Consider the following 20,063-nt stretch of genomic DNA (forward strand, 5'->3'; position numbering starts at 1 on the left):
CTAAATGTAATGTAGTAAACTGGATGGGATTCTAGAACAGAAAAAGCGTGTTAGAAAAAAAACTAAGAAAATCTGAACAAAGTAGGGACTTCAGTAACAATAAATTCAATATTGATTCAGTATCAATATGAATCCACTAGTTGTGACAAATATACCATAGTATATTTTAAGATGTTTACAACAGGGGAACCTAGGTCTGAAATATAGAGGATTCTCTACTATTCTTGGAACGTTTCTGCAAATTAACCCTTTCTGCAAATTAAAAACTAAAATAAGTTTAATTTTAAAAAAGTGTATCAGGTAACTGCTCCATGACTGCTGTGTGAAAAAGATACATGTGTACCAAATTTCTTTGACAAAGGAAACAAACAGTGGTTTCAAATACTAAATTAGAAGTTCCTAGGACAGACCCTTGGAAGTGCAATGGCACGTGGCGTGATCCAGGTGAGTAACAGCAGGATCTCATATTTCTCCAGAGCAATACGGCATCTGAACAAATGATCCTAAGTAAAATTCTAGCACAGCAAATCAGTGGTAGAATAAAAGAATGATACACCATGAACTGACCAGGGTTCAGAAATGCATCAGTATACTGAAAACCTATTAATGTAATTTATGACTTCAATAATTCAAAGGAGGTAATTTCATAAATGCTAGTAATCTAAGAATAGGATACACCATTAACATAGTAAACATTATAGTATCTCACCGAAATCATACCTCATACCTGAGGTTAAACACTAGAGGCACAGACAAAGTATGGAACAGCATAAGGGACTACAGAAATGTGATTTCAGAAATTTTATCTAATGCAGAAGACAAAAAGAAAAAACAAGCTATGGATACTTGAAAAGGGGAATTAAAACTACCATTATTTATCGATTATTTCTTGAGAAACTTCTGAAAGAATCAACTGAGAAGTCCTAGCATCCAGATTATGGTCTGTAAACACCATTGTCCAATGGCAGGTGTTAGGGCTCCTTGAGAAATGGCTGATTCCAGGTCCGGAATAAGAAATTTATAAAAATGAGCCTGAACCATCTTGTGTCAAAATACAAAGAAACTTTCAAATGCTAATGGATTGTAACAAAAGGACACAGGAACCAATTTAAAAGAGTTCCCACTGGCCAAAGTTAAGATAGATATACTTCAAGGATCAAAAAGGATAATGATTTTGCTTGATATCCACCCACAGATTACTTGTTCAAGGGAAAAGCAAAACAACAAAAATCTTCACAAAGGAATGATTAGGTTGTCAGCTTCTTAGCCAAGTGCTCAATTTCAGCATACCAAGAATGAGGCAACCAGACTTGACGTGCCCCTGATGCAATATAAAATACATGGCATTATCTATAAAGTATTCTGGCCAAACATATTTAACTGGAATCTTATCAGTCCTTTAAATCTAACGTCCAGGTTATGTGAAATACAGGAGATAAAGAAATATGGTGAATGACATCCAGATGCAATGGGGCCAATTCAGAAGGTAGGAAATGTTACAGGATAAAATACCTGCCTCTTTAACCAGTCAAATTCATCAGGAAGAAGGGAGGAAGGTGGAGTTGTTGGCCATTCCAGATGACATAAGATACATCATTATCAAATACAATGGTCTTTGACGGGATTCTGGTTTAAATAAAAGAGCTTAATAAATACCATTTTGTAAGGCAATAGGGGAAATTTGAGTGTGGGGTAGATATTTTAGATAATATTTGGGAATTACTGACAATTTTGTTACATGTGTTAACAGTATTAGAATTAAATAGGAAACATCTGAATTCTTAGAGATAACACACTGAAATATTTTAGTGTGAAACATTAGGTGTCAGAAATGTTAAGGTACTTAGATGTATATGTATGCGTATGAAGCAAATTTGTCAAAATATTAATTACCAAACCAAGATGCCATGTGCATGGGTATTTATTATATTAGCCTCTTTCTACTTGTCCATACATTTGAAAATTTTCATAATAAAAAATTTAAAACAGAGAATTTGGTAAAGTAGCCAAATGGAAAGTTAAAAGGTAACTATATGACTTTGACAAGGGTGCCAAGACCATTCAAAGGGGAAAAAATAGTCTTTTCAAAAATGGTACTGGATCAACATGCAAAAGGAATGCAAAAGAATGAAGCTGGACCCTGGCTTCACACCATATGCAGTTAGCCCTTTGTCTGCACGGGTTCCACATTTGTGGATTCAACCAACCATGGATTGAAAATATTCAGAAAAAATAACAATACAACAATTTTTAAAATGCATATTCTTAAAATACAGTATAACAACTATTTACATAGCATTTACATTGTACTAAGCATTATAAGTAATCTAGAAATGACTTAAAGTATATAGGAGGATGTACTAGGTTATATTCAACATTCAAATACTATGCCATTTTACATCAGGGACTTGGGCATCTGCAGATCTAAGCATCTGCAAGTGGTCTTGGAACCGATACCAAACAGATACTGAGGAACAACTGTATGATAATTAACAAACAATAGGTCATAGATCTAAATGTAAGAGCTAAAACTATAAAACTCTTAGGAAAAAACACAAGAGTGAATCTTTATGACCTTGAATAAGACAATGATTTCTTACATACGACACCAAAAGCACAAGAGACAAAAGGAAAAATACAGTCATGCGCCACTTAACAATATTTTTTGACAAAGACATGGCTAGGTGATTTTGTCATGTACAAACATCATTGCTTACTTACACAATCCAATGTGGTACAGCCTACTACAAACCTAGACTACATGGTATAGTCAATTGCTCCTCGGCTACAAACCTGTGCAGCATGTTACTGTACTAAATACTGTAACAATTGTAACACAATTGTACTTGTGTATTTAAACATATCTAAACATAGAAAAAGTACAGTGAAAATACAGTCTTATAATCTCTTGGGACCACTGTTGGGTATGTGTTTATCATTGACCAAAACATCATTATGCAGCACATGACTTACATAAATTGGACTTCATCAAAACTAAAACTTCTGTGCTTAAAAAAGGACACCATCAAGAAAGTAAGAGGACAACCCAAAGAATGGAAGAAAACGTTTGCAAATCATATATCTGAGAAGGGACTGGTGTCCAGAATATATAAAATACGCTTACAACTCAACAATCAAAAGATAAACAACCCAATTAAAATATGGCCAAAGGATTTGAACAGACATTTCTCCAAACATATACAAATAGTCAACAAGCACATGAAAAGATGGTTCTTAGGGAGACACAAATCAAAACTACAATGAGATACTTTCATACCCATCAGAATGACTAAAACTAAAAGACAGGTAATAACACCATTAGTGAGGATGTGGAGACACAGAAAGCCTCAAACTTGCTGGTGAAATTGTAAAATAGTGAACCACTTTGAAAAACAGTTTGGCAGTTCCTCAAAATGTTAAATATGGAGGTGCCATGCAACTCAGTCATTCCACTGCTAGGTATATACCCAAGAGAATGGAAAACACATGTCTACACAAAAACCTGTATATGAATGTTCAACAGCATTATTCATAATAGCCAAAAAGCAGACACAACCCAAATGTCCACCAATTAATGAATGGATAAATAAAATGTGGTATATTCATAAAATACAACATTTGGCAATAAAAAGAAATGATAAAATACTACAACAGATGAAATCTATTGAAAACATTACACCATGTGAAAGAAAACATATCGCATGGTTCCATTTCTGTAATATGTCAAGAACAGGTAAATCCACAGAGACAGAAAGATTAGTTGCTGAAAGGGGCTTGAGGATGGTTAAGGGGGGAATTCTATAGCAACTGAACCATGTCTCAATAAAGCCATTATTAAAAAGAAACAACGGCCCGGTAGCAGTGGCTCACATCCATAATCCCAGCACTTTGGGAGCCCGAGGCAGGCAGATCGCCTGAGTTCAGGAATTTGAGATCAGCCTGGGCATCATGGAAAAACCCTGTCTCTACAAAAATACAAAAAAATTAGCCAGGCATGGTGGCACATGCCTGCAGTCCCAGCTACGGCTCAGGAGACTGAGATGGGAGGATCACTTGAGCCCGGAAGGCAGGGATTGCAGTGAGCCGAGATTGTGCCACTGCACTTCGGCCTGGGTGACAAGGTGAGACCCTGTCTCAAAAAAAAAAAAGTATACAAGAAATCAATACACCATCAAAATGGGCAAATGACAAAATATAAGTGTTTTACAAAGGAATAAATCCTCAACCTCACTAGTATTTAAAGACATACATATTTTAAATATAAGACACATTTTTCAAGTTGACAAGCAATATGTAGGTTGGTGAGAGCACAGTAAAGCAGGCCTTCTCACAATCCGATGGTGTTACATTTTTTTACGTTTCCTGCAGGAATTTTACAATATGTATCAACAAACTTCAAGAGCTATATCCTTTGACCTCACAGTTCTCCTTTCAGGAAGTTATCTTAGGAACATCATTAGAAATACATACAAATATTAATACCTAAGATTACTCATTAAAACATTTTTCTAATAAAGAAAACCACTAAAAAGCCTAAAGGTTCCATAATACAGATAACTTAAGTTATGGTAGATCTATATTATGAAATTATTTGTGTATCACTTCAGTCTCAGAAAAAAAGCTAAGTTTGAAGTGATCAACATTACACCCACCAGATTCAAACACTGTCTTGGTACATAACAGTCTCTCATTTATACGTTATTCTACGTAGCCATTAAAATTAAATTAGGTTGGGTGCAGTGGTTCACACCTGTAATTCCAGTGCTTTGGGAGGCAGAAGTGGGAAGATCACCTGAGCCCAGGAGTTCAAGAACAGCTGGGCCAAAAGTGAGACCCCGTATCTACAAAAAATTTAGGAAAATGGGCTGGGCACAGTGTCTCACACCTGTAGTCCCAGCCACTTTGGAGGCTGAGGCAGGACAATTGAGCCCAGGAATTGGAGGCCACATTGAGCTATGTTAGTGCCACTGCTCTCTGCCCGTCAGACCCCATCTCAAAAAAATTCAAATTAAAATTAAAGAATGTTTAATATTATTGGGAAATGATTAATTCTTTTAAGTAAGAAAGAGACTGCTGAACACATACAGTATCATCCTATTAATATACACACAGGCAGGCTGTGAGTATGTACTAAAATGAGCTACTATAGTTAACAGTGGTTACAAATGGTAGATTTATGGGCAATTTTATAATTTTTTTTTTTTCGAGACAGAATCTTGCTTTGTCACCCAGGCTGGAGTGTAGTGCCGTGATCTTGGCTCACTGCAACCTCTGCCTCCCGGATTCAAGCAATTCTCCTGCCTCAACCTCTAGAGTAGCTGGGATTACATGTGCCCACCACTATGCCTGGCTAAATTTTGTATTTTTAGTAGAGACGGGGTTTCACCATGTTGGCCAGGCTGGTCTCAAACTCCTGACCTCAGGTGATCCATCTGCCTCAGCCTCCCAAAGTGCTGGGATTACAGGCATGAGCCACCGTGCCTGGCATATACTTTAAAACTTGTATTTTCCAAAATTTCTGTGATAAATATTACAGTTTTATAATCACACATATGAAGTACATTTTTTTTTCTTTTCTCTTTATTTTTAGAGATAGGTCCTTGCTATGTTGCCCAGGCCGGTGTCAAATTCCTGGGCTCAAGCAATTCTCCCACCTTCGCCTCCCAAAGTGCTGGGATTACAGGCATAAGCCACTGTGCCAGCCACCAAAGACATCTTTAAATAATGTATTATAATGATTCTTATTTAAAACAAAAAACAAAAAAAACTCTTACTCTTAAGACTACTACTCGTGCTCTGGGGTTCCGAACAGATGGTCCTGATGAAACATAATCAGTGCTGTCAATTTCAATTGGAAAATGCTTCTCACATTTCTCATCACTGTCCAGTGCAGCTGGCCACTCAGTGCAAAAATCTGAGAATAAAAGAAATAATTTCAATTACTCTTTTGCAAGTAAATTCTCATTGTAATGCATACTACTAGACAATACCAAATTATTGAGATCATTGCCAGGTCACATGAAAGAACAGATTCTCTTCTGCACTTTACATATATACCATCATCCCTTATCCCTTTTCCTATTAGGTACATCCTAAATTAGGCAATTTAATCAGGGAATTCTTTGGATATTTCAGGTTTGACGGTAGTGGTATTTTCAGTTAAAAGGGAACTATGCCTTGATGGAAGCTGATTATAAGCTTTGCACACATCTGTTATTGGGCAGTTTACTTCCTCCGTACCAACTAAAAGCAAACAGTTTACAGTACCCAGAGCATTACTGTTTTCAAAAAAGTAACAGATAATATTAATTACTAAAGGTTACTAAAGATCAGCTGAAAGGAACTGAAAGCTCTCAAAGAGCCCTGAGAAGAAACTGAGATGGAGTTAACAGTCGTTTAGAAATCTGGCTGAATAGAACCTCAACTCAAACAGGTACAAAAGCCTAAGCCCTTAAATGGATTCTTATAAGAACTGATATTTCTTCTATGTGACTTCTATGTGCCAAGGGGGCTAAATGGAAAGAAGAAAGCTTTGTCCTCATATCTGGGCAAGACAGCATAGACAGGAAGTGGGATTGGGTCTGAGACCTAGGTCACAACAGGAGCTCCAAGCACTGTGAACATGCCTTCTTGTTATCTTCATAGCATGTTACCTTCATAACACAGAAGTATAAACTCAGGTCCTGAATAGGAAAAAAAAAAAAAAAAAAAACTTAATGGAAAAGAGGTAGCTCCCAGCCTCTTTCAGGTATCAGAGCTGATTTCATCTTGCCCTGTTTCAATCAAGTTAGCATGGCAGAGGACTCTCAGCTTGAGATGAAAATTTCTGGCACTATCAGGCTGTCCACAATGGAAATCTCATTTCTTAAACAGCCTCACTCTATGAACAGCTAAAAGTAACTAGCTTTTTGGGTCAAACATATTAGACTGCATACATGCTTCCTCCAAAAAAGCATAACTGCAGAAGAGGCTGGTCATAATCACAGGCAGACGTGGGAGCTCTTGTAGGTGATAATCTAAGGGACAGTGAGAACTATTTTGCCAATAACATTTCCTTGGGCTAACAATTTTCTTATGCTAACAAATTAAATATAGTTCACTCCATTCCTTGAACACTGTTTAAAAGATCAATACCCAGTCGTTTTGAGGGGAAAAAAGTATCTTTGCAATTAACATCATTTTAACATTTAAAAAATATGAACAGAACAAGATTGTTGAGGCTGAATTTCATTGCCATCATGAACGTATTCCAATATCCTGCACTACAAGATGCATCACTGCCAAGCACTTTGTAAGACAGACTAGTTTGGGGAATTTTGTGAGCTCTTGGGTTTGCACTGACTCTTTTTCTTTTCTTTTTTTAGAAACTATGAATAAGTCATTTCAATCATCAAATAATAATTACAGTTTTAAAATTAAATTACCTAAATTATATGTCTAAAAAAACACAGCCAAATGGAAAATACGTAACAGATTCCTATTAGCCTTTACTCATCTGATAGGTAGAGCAATAGACGAGACTTTGGAAGACCTTGGTTTGTATTTAACTTCTGCCACTGATATTAAAGTTTTGGTAAATTACCTAACTTTCCTGTGCTTCAGATTTTCCATTTGCAAGTTAGATATAAAATCTGAACTGACCTACTTTGAAAGAAAACTGAGAAGAAGTACTTGAAAAGCCTTTGAGTTATTCGGAAGACGCAATCTAAATCTGGAGACTGGCAGCAAGTGCAAAGGGATAATTAAGGAAAGATTAAGACACTTGTTTAAGTACTATAAAATAGAATGCCACTCTTCTGAATGTGCTGTATGAAAGTCTTTCACTTAATTTTTTTTAAACTTATTTTTTATTTTTATGTTGTTTTGAGATAGGGTCTCACTCTGTCGTCCAGGCCCACCTCAGCCTCCAGAGTAGCTGGGACCACAGGCATGCACCATCACATCCCAGCTAATTTTTTAATATTTTTGTAGAGACATGATCTCACTATGTTGCTCAGGATGGTCTCAAACTCCTGGGATCAAGCAATCCTTTCTCCGTGGCCTCTCGAAATGCTGTGAAATTAAAAGCATGAGCTAACATGCCCTGTCAAAAGCTTTTCATTTAAAAATTAGGAAGTATTACAGAAATATTTTATTAAAATTACAAGTTTCTAGATTATAAACACACATTTAAAAAGAAGAAACATGGAATTTTTCACAGTGTAATGCCATTTGTTAACTGGCTTTACAGATGATCAAATAGTAATACATGACTTGTGCCAAACGGGACAGAAATTTGTTATTTTATTTTATTTTTTTATTTTTTGAGACTGGGTCTCACTTTGTTACCCAGGCTGGAGTGCAATGGCGCGATCTGAGCTCACTGCCGCCTCAACCTCCTGGGTTCCAATCCTCCCGCCTCAGCCCCCTAGTAGCTGGGACTACAGGCACGTGCCACCACACCCGGCTAATTTTTTTGTATTTTTTGTAGAGATGGGGTTTCACCACATTGCTCAGGCTGGTCTTGAACTCCTGAGCTCAAGCAATCCAACCAACTCACTCTCCCAAAGTGTGAGCATTACAGGTGTGAGCCACCATGCCCAGCCTGGGACACAAATTTGGAAGTGATCAGTTTTAGTCTAATTCCAGGCACAAATGCATATAGAAACACATACTCTAAAGGGATAGAAAAGCATCCCAATGTCCCAAAAGACCAAATAAATGAAAGGAAACATATTTTTCCTCCCTCATTTCAAGAGTAAGGTTATTATTCCTATGTTTCAGGACCTCTTTATATAGTCTTCCTTATATTTTTAAATGGAAGGCCCTTTGCAAAGCTCAAATTTAATCATAATTATGTTTACTACTCCACATCTCCTTCCCAACATAATCAAGATACTTGTGAAGTGTTTCTAGGTTTCATATTCTTTCCTGAAAAGCCTTAATAAGTATACTGAGCATGTATATACAACACCTTTAAATCAGCATGAGTATATTAAGACTTTATCCACAGGCACCAACTCCTGAATTAATCTAATCAATCATAACTATCAATCAGAACTTAAATTGGAATATGTACATAATTATAAAAACATACACAAAACCATGAGTTAAAAAATGTTATTTGCCTTTACCTCCATGCATGTAGAAAGGAGGAGAAGTAGTAATGTAAGTACATGAAATCTGTTTATACCTAGGAATCAATAGGTTTTCAAAATCAAGAAATCCAGAACTGAAGGTATAATCATAGTCCAGTGATTACTTGCTATTTTATAAATACACATGCACACTACAGAGTGTATATAAGTATATATAAATATATATACTATACATAGAGTATTATAAATATAAGCATATATACATAAATAAATGAGGGGCCAGTCAAGAAAGCACATAAGGCTAGTGCTTTTTCATCATAAACTCTTTTACTATTTGATTTACCACATGCATGTGTCATTCATTTTTTAAAATTTTCAATAATTTCTTCAGGATAATTCTTCTCTGCGAAGTATCTGCAACATTTACTTCGGTCTTCTTATGTGCATGTTTGTTTTCTTTTTTTTTGAGATGGAGTTTCCCTCTTGTTGCTCAGGCTGGAGTGCAATGGCGCGATCTCAGCTTACCGTAATCTCCACCTCCTGGGTTCAAGCGATTCTCCTGCTTCAGCCTCCAGAGTAGCTGGGATTATAGGTGCCTGCCACCATGCAGGGCTAATTTTTTTGTATTTTTAGTAGAGACAGGGTTTCACCATGTTGGCCAGGCTGGTCTCGAAATCCTAACCTCAGTGGATCTGCCCACCTCAGCCTCCCAAACACCTGCTCGGATTACAGGTATGAGCCACCACACCCAGCCTTATGTGCATGTTTTCTAAAACTCAACAGTAAGTCCCTAACCTACCTGTGAACAAGGATCATGATTTCTCATTATTATTCCTAATACCTAGTAGTAGTTAGCAAAAACAATTTGCAGACTTGACATGTAACAATTCACTGAAAACAACCTGAATATAAGGCTATACAGTATATTAGAAAAGAGATGCTTAAATTTATGTTCAAAGTCAATATAAAGTTCATATAAGAAAATAACCACTTACCTTTAAGGGCTTCACAGTGCTTTTTAATTGCTACAGGAGTCAAATGCAGAAAATTGGGAATCTTAAATAGAGAAATTTAAAGGATAAATTAGCTAAATGTCTTAAAAACATGAAAAAGATAGTTTTCTCGTAAAACTAAATCACAGGCCCAGTAAAACATACACTAAATAAATTCTGGTTTTTTACAACATTGATTTTCTGTCACAGATGTTGTCAATTCAAGAAATACATTTCTTAAAATATAAATTCAGTACCAAGTAATTTACAGTGATACCTGGGTTTGTCTTCAGATCATATAAATCTTTTGTCTTTTACCAAGCATCTTATAATGACAATCGTAATGAAAAAAACTAAACATCATTTTATACTATTCTTCCTGCCACAAATCTACAGGTATACATGTATATTTCCTTTATAAAACTGAAAGGACTTAAGGACATGGATCATTGTTTGTTTTTTTGTTTTTCTTTTTTTTGAGACAGGGTCTCGCTCTGTCACCCAGGTTGGAGTGCAGTGGCACAATCTCAGCTCACTGTAACCTCTGCCTCCCAGGCTCAAGCAATTCTCTTCCCTCAGCCTCCCAAGTACCTGGGATTACAGGCATGTGCCATCATGCCCTGCTAATTTTTGTATTTTCAGTACAGACAGGGTTTCACCATGTTGCCTGGGCTGGTCTCAAACTCCGGGCCTCAAGTGACCCGCCCGCCTTGGTCTCCCAAAGTGCTGGGATTGTAGGTGTGAGCCACTGTGCCCGGCCAGGATATGGATCATTGTTTAATCATCCCAAGTCCCCTGGACTGCACAGCATGACAGTATGTCCACTTTGTACATAATAAACATTTTATGAACTAATAAGTGAAGCTAGCAAATCTTAACTGGATAGTTTAATGAAGTTAGGAATATATTTATGATGACATATTAAAGGCTAATGAATCATTCACAGAGTGAATGAAAATTCAGGAAAGGTCAGAGATTTGATTCCTTCAAATAAATAATTAGCATTTATTAGGTCATTTCTTGAATAATGTTAAACATCTAAAAGAGCTTAAAGGCTCATTTGGAAAGAAAGTGTAAACAAGTCGAAAGTTACTCCAAGAACTATGCCATGTATCTTGAGGGCTCATCAGAAAATGTTTTTTGTTTTTGAGACGGAGTCTCAGGCTGTTGCAGTGGCGCAATCTCGGCTCACTGCAACCTCCGCCCCTTGGGTTCAAGTGATTCTGCTGCCTCAGCCTCCCGAGTAGCTGGGATTACAGGCATGCACCACTACACTTGGCTAATTTTTTTGTAGTTTTAGTAGAAATGGGGTTTTGCTATGTTGGCCAGGCTGGTGTCCAACTCCTGACTTCAAGTGATCCACCTGCCTTGGCTTCCCAAAGTACTGGGATTACAGGTGTGAACCACCACACCTGGCCAGAAAATAATGTTTTAATCAAGAGAAAATAGGCACTGAAAACTGGGATTTGGGGATAGGCAGCTTCATTTACTGTACTTTTTGGTTTTTTCCTTTTTATGCATTTTAAAAATTATAAACTCTAGTGTTGAGTGATCTACTTTTAATAGATCACAGTGACAGACTTTTATTTTTGAAACATGAACGTATAAACCTCAAAAATCATAAAAGGAAAAAATAACAGACAATTTGCATGGACTTACATAGGCACAGTTCCATGCACTTTGCATATGTTAGCTCAGTTAATAAGCTTATTCAATGACACCATCACTACAAATAAATGGCATGCATTAAATGTTTGGATTTTTATGTTTATTAAAATGTCATTTACAACCATTAGCATTATTGCAAATATACTGCTACTCTCTCACCCAGTAATTCTCCAAAGATCTCTTTGAACAAAATTCTCTTCTTTTATTCAAAGAAAACATTTGTTTTCCTTGATGTACGCTTTTTGTGTCTTCATATTCCTATTTCTAAATTTCATTTCCCGTCTCCAGCAACAGAGTACCCGTTCTCCCTGTTCCCATCACCTTTTAGCAAACTTGTTTTTCAAAGACTCTCATCTAATGGAAAACAGTTCATTTTCCTTTGTATAACTTTCATTGTATTTAAGAAACTATCTAAGACATGCATTCCCAGACTAAGCATTTATATTTTCTTTAAAACACCCATCATAAATAATTATACATGCTATCAAAGCATTTACCTTAACCTATTTTGCTTCAAGCAATAAAGTTAAATTTGGTAGACTATAATAATAATACTAAATAATATTCTACCTTTATAGACAGAAAAAATTTAAATTCTTTTTTTTTTTTTTTTTTTTTTTAGACGGAGTCTTGCTGTGTCACCTAGGCTGGAGCGCGGTGGCACGATCTCGGTTCACTGCAAGCTCTGCCTCCCGGGTTCACGCATTCTCCTGCCTCAGCCTCCCAAGTAGCTGGGACTACAGGGGGACCCGCCACCTCACCCAGCTAATTTTTTGTATTTTGAGTAGAGACGGGGTTTCACCGTGCTAGCCAGGATTGTCTTGATCTCCTGACCTCGTGATCCGCCCACCTCAGCCTCCCAAAGTGCTGGAATTATAGGTGTGAGCTGCCGTGCCCGGCCCCTCTTTTTAAACTGGAAGTTTTACCTCCCAATTCTCAATCTCAAACTAGGTTATTTCATTTTTCTTAATTCCACTGGTAAGATGCAATATAGAAAAGATATGATAGGCTGGGTGTGATGGCTCACACCTGTAATCCCAGCACTTTGGGAGGTTGAGGCAGGCATATCTCTTGAGCCCAGGAGTTCGAGACCAGCTTGGGCAACATAGTGACCCCCGTCTCCAAAAAGAAGAGATACAATAGAAAAAGGTCACAAGGGGAGCCACAAGATTGACTAATTACATTCTTTTTTTTTTTTTTTCCTGAGAACAGAGTCTCACTCTATTGCCCAGCCTGGAGTGCAGTGGCACCATCTCGGCTCACTGCAACCTCCACTACCTGGGTTCAAGCAATTCTCCTTCCTCAGCCTCCCAAGTAGCTGGGATTACAGGCGCCCACCACCACGTCTGGCTAATTTTTTGTGTGTTTTTAGTAGAGACGGGGTTTCACCATGTTGGCCAGGTTGGTCTTGAACTCCTGACCTCAAGTAATCTGCCCACCTTGGCCTCCCAAAGTGCTAGGATTACAGGCATGAGCCACCATGCCCAGCCAACTAATTACATTATTGAATGCCTAGGATTCTTTGAGTATCCTTTACCACTGATAATCAAAATCAACACCTATTATTATCTGGTATTGTATAATAATATACCTATTATATTATTTTAAAAAATTTTAATTAAAATACAGTAAACTGCTATACACTGAATGTTGAAGCATAAGAGAGTAGAAATAGGGGGGGAAGATCAGCATTTATTTCTATGTAAGTCTGAGTCAATGAATCAGCAATTTGTCTTACCTTTAAAAGTTCTAGATTTCCCTCCTTTGCCATGGGCACGCCCCTTTTTACCGGATAACCCATTCGAACAGGAAGAGGTACTGCAGAGGGTTTAAATGGTGCTGCAACTGGGTAAACACTAGGCCAGTCCTGGTCAACAGCCATTTTCTCTGTCCTAGGAGGTAGGGCCTAAGAAATATAAAATCATTTAGTATTTTAAATATAAAAACATTCTTTAATTTTTAAAGAATTTTAATTTTAAAGCAAAAAGTTACAGTTATAAGAAATAGAAGCAAAATTGCAACATATGTAAAATCTGACCTCCCACAAAGCTGCTGCTGTCCAAATTTTAAAAACACTAAATATAGCTAAATATCTCTGCACTGTTTCTTCACACCCTCTGGCAAGGATCCCCTTTAATATCACATTTTCTTCACTAAAAATTTCTTTAGACTTTCAGCAAAAATTTTTTCATTTGGCTTATGAAAAGGTGAATTAACAATACATTTTGAAATAATTTTTCAAACTTCTTTGATGGAAATCAGTAGCATGAGGGGGCATTAAGTACTTAGAAGTAAAAAGAAAAGGAAAAAATAATTAGGGTTAAACTGATTGAATAAATACATAATGAAAAATTATATGTCTCCTAGGCCGAGAAAAACTAGTACTCGATAGCTTAGTCAATCACATTAACATTTATTTTTCATGGCATCAAATACTAGGGGATGGCCCATATACAAAAGTAGGGTTTATAGTGGCAAAATTCAGCCAGACCCCACCTACACAATATCAAAACCAGTGTAGTCGATGTCCTAGAAGCAGGTAATAGTCCTGAGGAAATGACTGCTCTTGATTATTGTAATTTGATACCATTTAACTTCCAACTAATGTGTCTTTGTTCTGACACTATGCTGACCAACTGACCTTATAGTTTAGATTCCTCCATAGAAGTAAGGAATCCAAATGTCCACAGGGTGAGACTAAACTAGTTAGAATATGGCCAGGTGCAGTGGCTCACCCCTGTAATCCCAGCACTTTAGGAGGCCTGAGGCGGGTGGATCACCTGAGGTCAGGAGTTCAAGACCAGCCTGATCAACATGGTGAAAACCCCTCTCTATTAAAAATACAAAAATTAGCCGGGCATTGAGGTACGTACCTGAAGTCCCAGCTACTTGGGAAGCTGAGGCACGAGAATCACTTGAACCTGGGAGGCGGAGGTACCAGTGAGCCGGGATTGCACCACTGCACTCCAGCCTGGGCAACAGGAGTGAAACTCCGTCTCAAATAAATAATAATAAATAAACAAACTAGTTGTATTAATACATAAGTCCCAGGCTGCAGGACTTAAGACAGCATTAGAAATTGTTCCACATTCTGGTTTATACACCTGTTTCCTGGGAGTTCCTCAGTAAGTTGACCTCTCAAAGATGATCTATTCTCTGGGTACTGACAAAAAACAAAGACTAACCTCTCCCAGGGCTATGGTAATCATCCAGTAAACATGACCTTGTGAAGTCTTCTCTGGCAACACCCTTCTGCCTTATAATGAGTATGTGCCTCATTTTAGAACTCTAGAAACCATTAAGATGGTAGAGTATATGAACTTTTTACCTTTCTTCTTGGAGGCCTTTCATTTCCGGATGTTCCTTCTTCTGTACGTAAAAGAACACAATAAAGGGAATTTTATCATGTCAACTTAGTTGTTCAACATCAATCATGATCCCATTATTCTAACACAATTTAAGGTATTCCGTAACATAACAACGAAACAACTTTTTTTTTTTTTTTTGGTAAGCTCAGGGACCAAAATCATCTTAATGAGGACTAAAAACTGGAAACAGAAGGAGTCTTGGCGTGTCGCCCAGGTTGGATTGCAGTGGTGTGATCTCAGCTCACTGCAACCTCTACCTCCCGGGTTCAAGTGATTCTCCTGCCTCAGCCTCCTGAGTAGCTGGCACTACCAGTGTTCCCCACCATACCTGGCTAACTTTTGTATTTTTAGTAGAGACGGAGTTTCACCATGTTGGCCATGCTGGTCTCAAACTGCTGACCTCAAGTGATCCACCTGCCTCAGCCTGCCAAAGTGCAGTGGGCAGGTGTGAGCCACCATGCCCAGCCCCAGTAAGGAAAATTCTATAGTTATTTGAATTGCCAATACAGTGAATTCATCATCTAAAAAATGACTCTTACAGAGTCTGTCAAGTAAGACAACTTTTTAACAAATAATTTCAATTAAGCGATAAATATTATGAACACATATAGCAGGGAACTAAACCTAGTCAATTAGTTGGTGTGATGGTGAATTTTTTCTTTTTTATTTTTTGAGACAAGGTCATCTCATTCTCACCCAGGCTGGAGTCCAGTGGTGCAATTTCGGCTCACTGCAGCCTCGAACTACCAGGGTCAAGTCAATCCTTCCACCTCAGCAACCCAAGTAGCTAGGACTAAAAGCATGAGCACACCTGGCTAATTCTTGTAGAGACAGTGTTTCGCCATGTTGCCAGGCTGGTCTCAAGCTCCTGAGCTCCAGTGATCCACCCATCTTGGCCTCCCAAAGTGCTGGGATTATAGGGGTGAGTCACCATGCCCAGCCATGATAGTTAACTTTAGGTGTCAATTTGACTGGATTGAGGAATACATAGACATGTGGTAAAGCATTTATTTCTGGGCATGTCTGTGGGGATGTTTCCAGCAGAGACACACATGTGAGTCAGTGGACTGAGTGAGGAATACCTGCTCTCAATGTGGGTGGGCATCATTCAATCAGCTGAGGGCACAGAGAGAACAAAAAGGCAGATGAAAGAAGAACATATTCTCTCTCTCTCTCTCTTCTGGACCTGGGACACTCTTCCCCAGCCCCTGGACATCAGAACTCCAGGTGCTCCAGCTTTTGGACTCCAGGAACTTGCACAAGCAGCCCCCTGAGTTCTTAGGCCTTCAGCTTTGGCCTGAAAATTACATGGCTTCCCTGGTTCTGAGGCTTCTGGATTTGGACTGACATGGGCTTCCAGCTTGCAGACAGCCTATTGTGAGGTGAGTTAATTCCCCTAACAACTCCCCTGTCACATGTCTATATATCTACATCTACATCTATCCTATCCTACATCTACGTTCTGTCTCTCTGGAAAACCCCAATACAGTTGGGGAAAATCTCCCTGAGAAAGTGTACTTTAAGCTAAAACCTGAAAGATGAGCAGGACATAGCCATGCAGACAAGCAGGTGAGAAAAAGTGTTTTGACAGAGCGAGAGCACATGGAAAATCAAAGTGAACAAATTCAATATGGCCGAAGTTTAAGAACAGAACAGAGAGACAGAGAGAAAAGAGGCTGAAGACACTTAACAAGCTTCTTAACTATAATGCATCCTTGGCAAAGCTTTTTTTCTTTTTTTGAGATAGGGTTTCACTCCCGTCACCCAGGCCAGAGGACAGTGGTGCGATTACAGCTCACTGCAGTCTCAACTTCCCAGGCTCAGGTGGTTCTCCCACTTCAGCCTCTGGAGTAGCTGGAACTACAGGCATGTGCCACCACGTCTGGCTAATTTGTATTTCCAGTAGACACGAGGTTCCGCCATGTTGCCCAAGCTGGTCTCCTGGGCTCAAGGGATCCACATGCCTCCACCTCCCACAGTGCTGGGATTACAGGAATGAGCCACCATGCTCAGCCCCTTGGCAGGGCTTTTGATTTTCTTCTTCCAGTCTTCCCAACTCGTGTAAATGGAATCATTTACAATTGCTAGGACATCCAATTGCTCAGGATAAAAATATAACAGGATTTTTTTGAGACTTGTCCTCAAGCCCCACATCAAATCCATCAGTAAATCCTACGAACTTTACCTTCAAAATATATTGCAAATACAACCACACCCCCTTCTCCACTATTACTTTAATCCAAGTCACTATCATCTCATTTTGACTACTACAACAGCCTCCAAACATGTCTTTGGCTTCCACTCTTACCCCAGTAAAGCAGCCAGTGATCTTTTAAAAATGTAAATCACGTTATATCAGTTCCCTGTTCAAAGCCTTCTGATATAAAACCCAAGCCAAAAATCCAAATGAAATGTCTACAAACTCTGGAGAGATCAGATCATTATTTAACTAACTCTCTGACGTCTTATACTACCGCTCTCTCCTCTACTCACACTTAGCTCCTGCCATGTTGTCCTTCTTCCGTTCCTTGATCACACCCCTCAGCGTGTTCTCAACTTTTGGCCTTTGCACTTATAGTTCCCCATGCCCCAAAGGCTCTTTCCCCAGATCTCTGCATGGCTTGGGGCCCTGTTCAAATGTCACTTCCTCAGAAAGATCTTTCCTGACTACCCTATGGCCACTACTCCCCACAAATCCATCATTCTCAATACTCTGCTTTATTTTTCTTCATAGCATTAAACCCTATCTGACATCTTATTTAGTTGTTTGGTTGTTTATACTCTTGACTTCCCCACCTTGCTGTATCCCCGGTGAGTGTCCAGAACACTGCATAGTATACAATAGGAGTTAAGTATTCCAAGAGTGAAAGAATGAAAAATTAAAAACAGACAAATATTAGACCTATTAACAGCCAGTATTTAGGATTAATGAATTTATACTTTATCTGAAAACAATGGGTAGATCTTGAACATGGGAACAGCAAGACAAGATCTAAGTTCTGAAAACCTCATTTGGCTGTTGTGAGAATTCAATGTAGAAGAGAGCAAGAAGGGAAACAGGAAACGGAATAGAAACTTGTAGAAATGAGATGGTCATCGGAACTAGATAGTTGGTAGTATAAGGAGAGTAAATTACAGATATAACAGGAAATAGCACAGGTAGAATCCGCTGATTAGACTCACTCCAGCCACACTTCTATCACAGCGCCTCTCACTCTACACAGCACTTCTCCGTTAATAAATCTGTATTTTCCACTAGACTCCTCCGGGGTAATCACGCTATCAAGCATCCTTATGATCTCTGTTAAATGCAGGTCATCAACGCCTGTTGAATGAAGGCCGCCCATTTGGTTGCCTGGAATTCACAGCAGCAATTTGTCCTAGCACAACCGTATGACTCTCTTAATGTTTGGGGAAATCCACGGTTCATCACTGCCGAAGCCGGATAAGCAATACAGAGCACCAGTAACCTGTGCCAGGGACCATGGGAGGGGGCAACACAGGAGCAGGTCACGGGGAAGGGGGATGTAAGCTTTCTGAGCAAACGCCCAGAGCACCCAGGGCAGAAACAGGCGACTAGGAGCCGGGCAACGCCGGCGCAGAGGACAGACCTACGTCCACGGCTTTCCTACCAGATCCGCTTGGCAGCTGACGCACCGGCCTCCCTCGTGCGGCGCTGGCTCAGCCACCGCGGCACCCTTAATGGGGCCGGTATTCCGCTCTTGCACCTCCCACAAAGCCCGGAGAAGACGAGACAGACACTCACGCAGGTCACGTCTCGAGACCGGAGTGACCGGGGACACGGCGGTGGAGAATGCACGCAGAGTCCTTGCTTTCGACCGCAGAGACACCCATGCCGGGAGCGCGGCGGCCGCCATGACTGCGAGTACGGCAAGCCGGAGGGGACAAGCGCCGTTCAGCGTCAGGGGCGTGCCTGGGGCGACTAAACACAGGCTTCCTGGGCTGGCACCGCTCTAGGCTGGAGAAACAGGAAACACGTGGGTCTGCGCACACAGAGCCGAGTCAAATGTGCAGGAAGATACCCCCAAACTGAAAGAAGTAATGAAAACAAAAAATCCTTAAAACTCGAGTGAATCAGTTCGTAGAGAATTGAAGATAAGGACCATAGGGATGGGGGTTGCGGCTCACTGAAGGCAGGTGTGGTCTGGGTGGAACCTCAGATGATCCAAGAGTCAGGCAGTCTACCCGAGGGACTCCTAGTTCTTTATAATTGCTGCTTTTCTACATTTACTTGGATTAAAGAAATCTTCAAGTAATGCAAGTGATATTTGCTAAGGGGAGAGAAGCAGTATCCTGAGTCAGAGTGCTTGAGTTTCAAACTTGACTTCACCATTTCTGGGAGGTATGATCCTAGACAAGTTAGCATAGACAAATGTTTGTGTACAGCATTGGCATACAGTGAACACCGCGTGTACATGGCCTATAACTTTTAGCTATATATGGTTAGCTTGTTGTTAGATCAGGTTAGAATTACAGAAAGTCAGAACTCATCAGAACCTAGAAAATAACCCTTTAATGAACACTGTTATTTTCCACGGTAGTATGGATTAACATACATGGATTAATAAAAATATTCTCGGCCAGCTGCGGTGGCTTTCGCCTGTAATCGCAGCACTTTGGGAGCCCAAGGTGTGTTGATCACCTGAGATCAGGAGTTTGAGACCAGCCTGGCCAACATGGAGAAGCCTGGTCTCTACTAAAAATACAAAATTAGCCAGTTGTGGTGGTGAGAGGTGACTACATGCTAGCAGTCCTTGATCTCGGCACCTCCTCGGCCTCGGTGTCCACTCTGGCGGCGCTTGAGGAGCCCTTCAGCCCGCCATGGCACTGTGGGAGCCCCTTCTCTGGGCTCGCAGAGATTGGAGCCAGCTTCCTCTGCTTGCGGGGAGGTGTGCTGGGAGAGGTGCCAGCGGGAGCCAGGGCCGCGCGCCGCGCTC

General features: G+C 39.6%; 1 protein-coding gene across 1 annotated transcript in view; it reads right to left on the bottom strand.

Moving 5' to 3' along the window:
- MRPS35 (mitochondrial ribosomal protein S35) overlaps window positions 1-19,046 on the bottom strand; it is a 43,662-nt gene extending 24,616 nt beyond the window's left edge. The window contains exons 1-5 of the mRNA XM_012002398.1: window positions 18,872-19,046; window positions 15,066-15,106; window positions 13,476-13,643; window positions 10,073-10,133; window positions 5,775-5,914 (exon numbers count right to left, since the gene is read on the bottom strand). Of these exons, the coding sequence (XP_011857788.1) occupies window positions 5,775-5,914; window positions 10,073-10,133; window positions 13,476-13,643; window positions 15,066-15,106; window positions 18,872-18,983 (522 nt within the window). The 5' untranslated portion in view covers window positions 18,984-19,046. The remainder of the gene's footprint in view (window positions 1-5,774; window positions 5,915-10,072; window positions 10,134-13,475; window positions 13,644-15,065; window positions 15,107-18,871) is intronic.
- Between the last annotated feature and the right edge of the window lie 1,017 nt (window positions 19,047-20,063).

This window comes from Mandrillus leucophaeus, unplaced genomic scaffold (assembly GCF_000951045.1).
Source record: "Mandrillus leucophaeus isolate KB7577 unplaced genomic scaffold, Mleu.le_1.0 Scaffold686, whole genome shotgun sequence".
In the NCBI taxonomy this organism is placed as follows: domain Eukaryota; kingdom Metazoa; phylum Chordata; class Mammalia; order Primates; family Cercopithecidae; genus Mandrillus; species Mandrillus leucophaeus.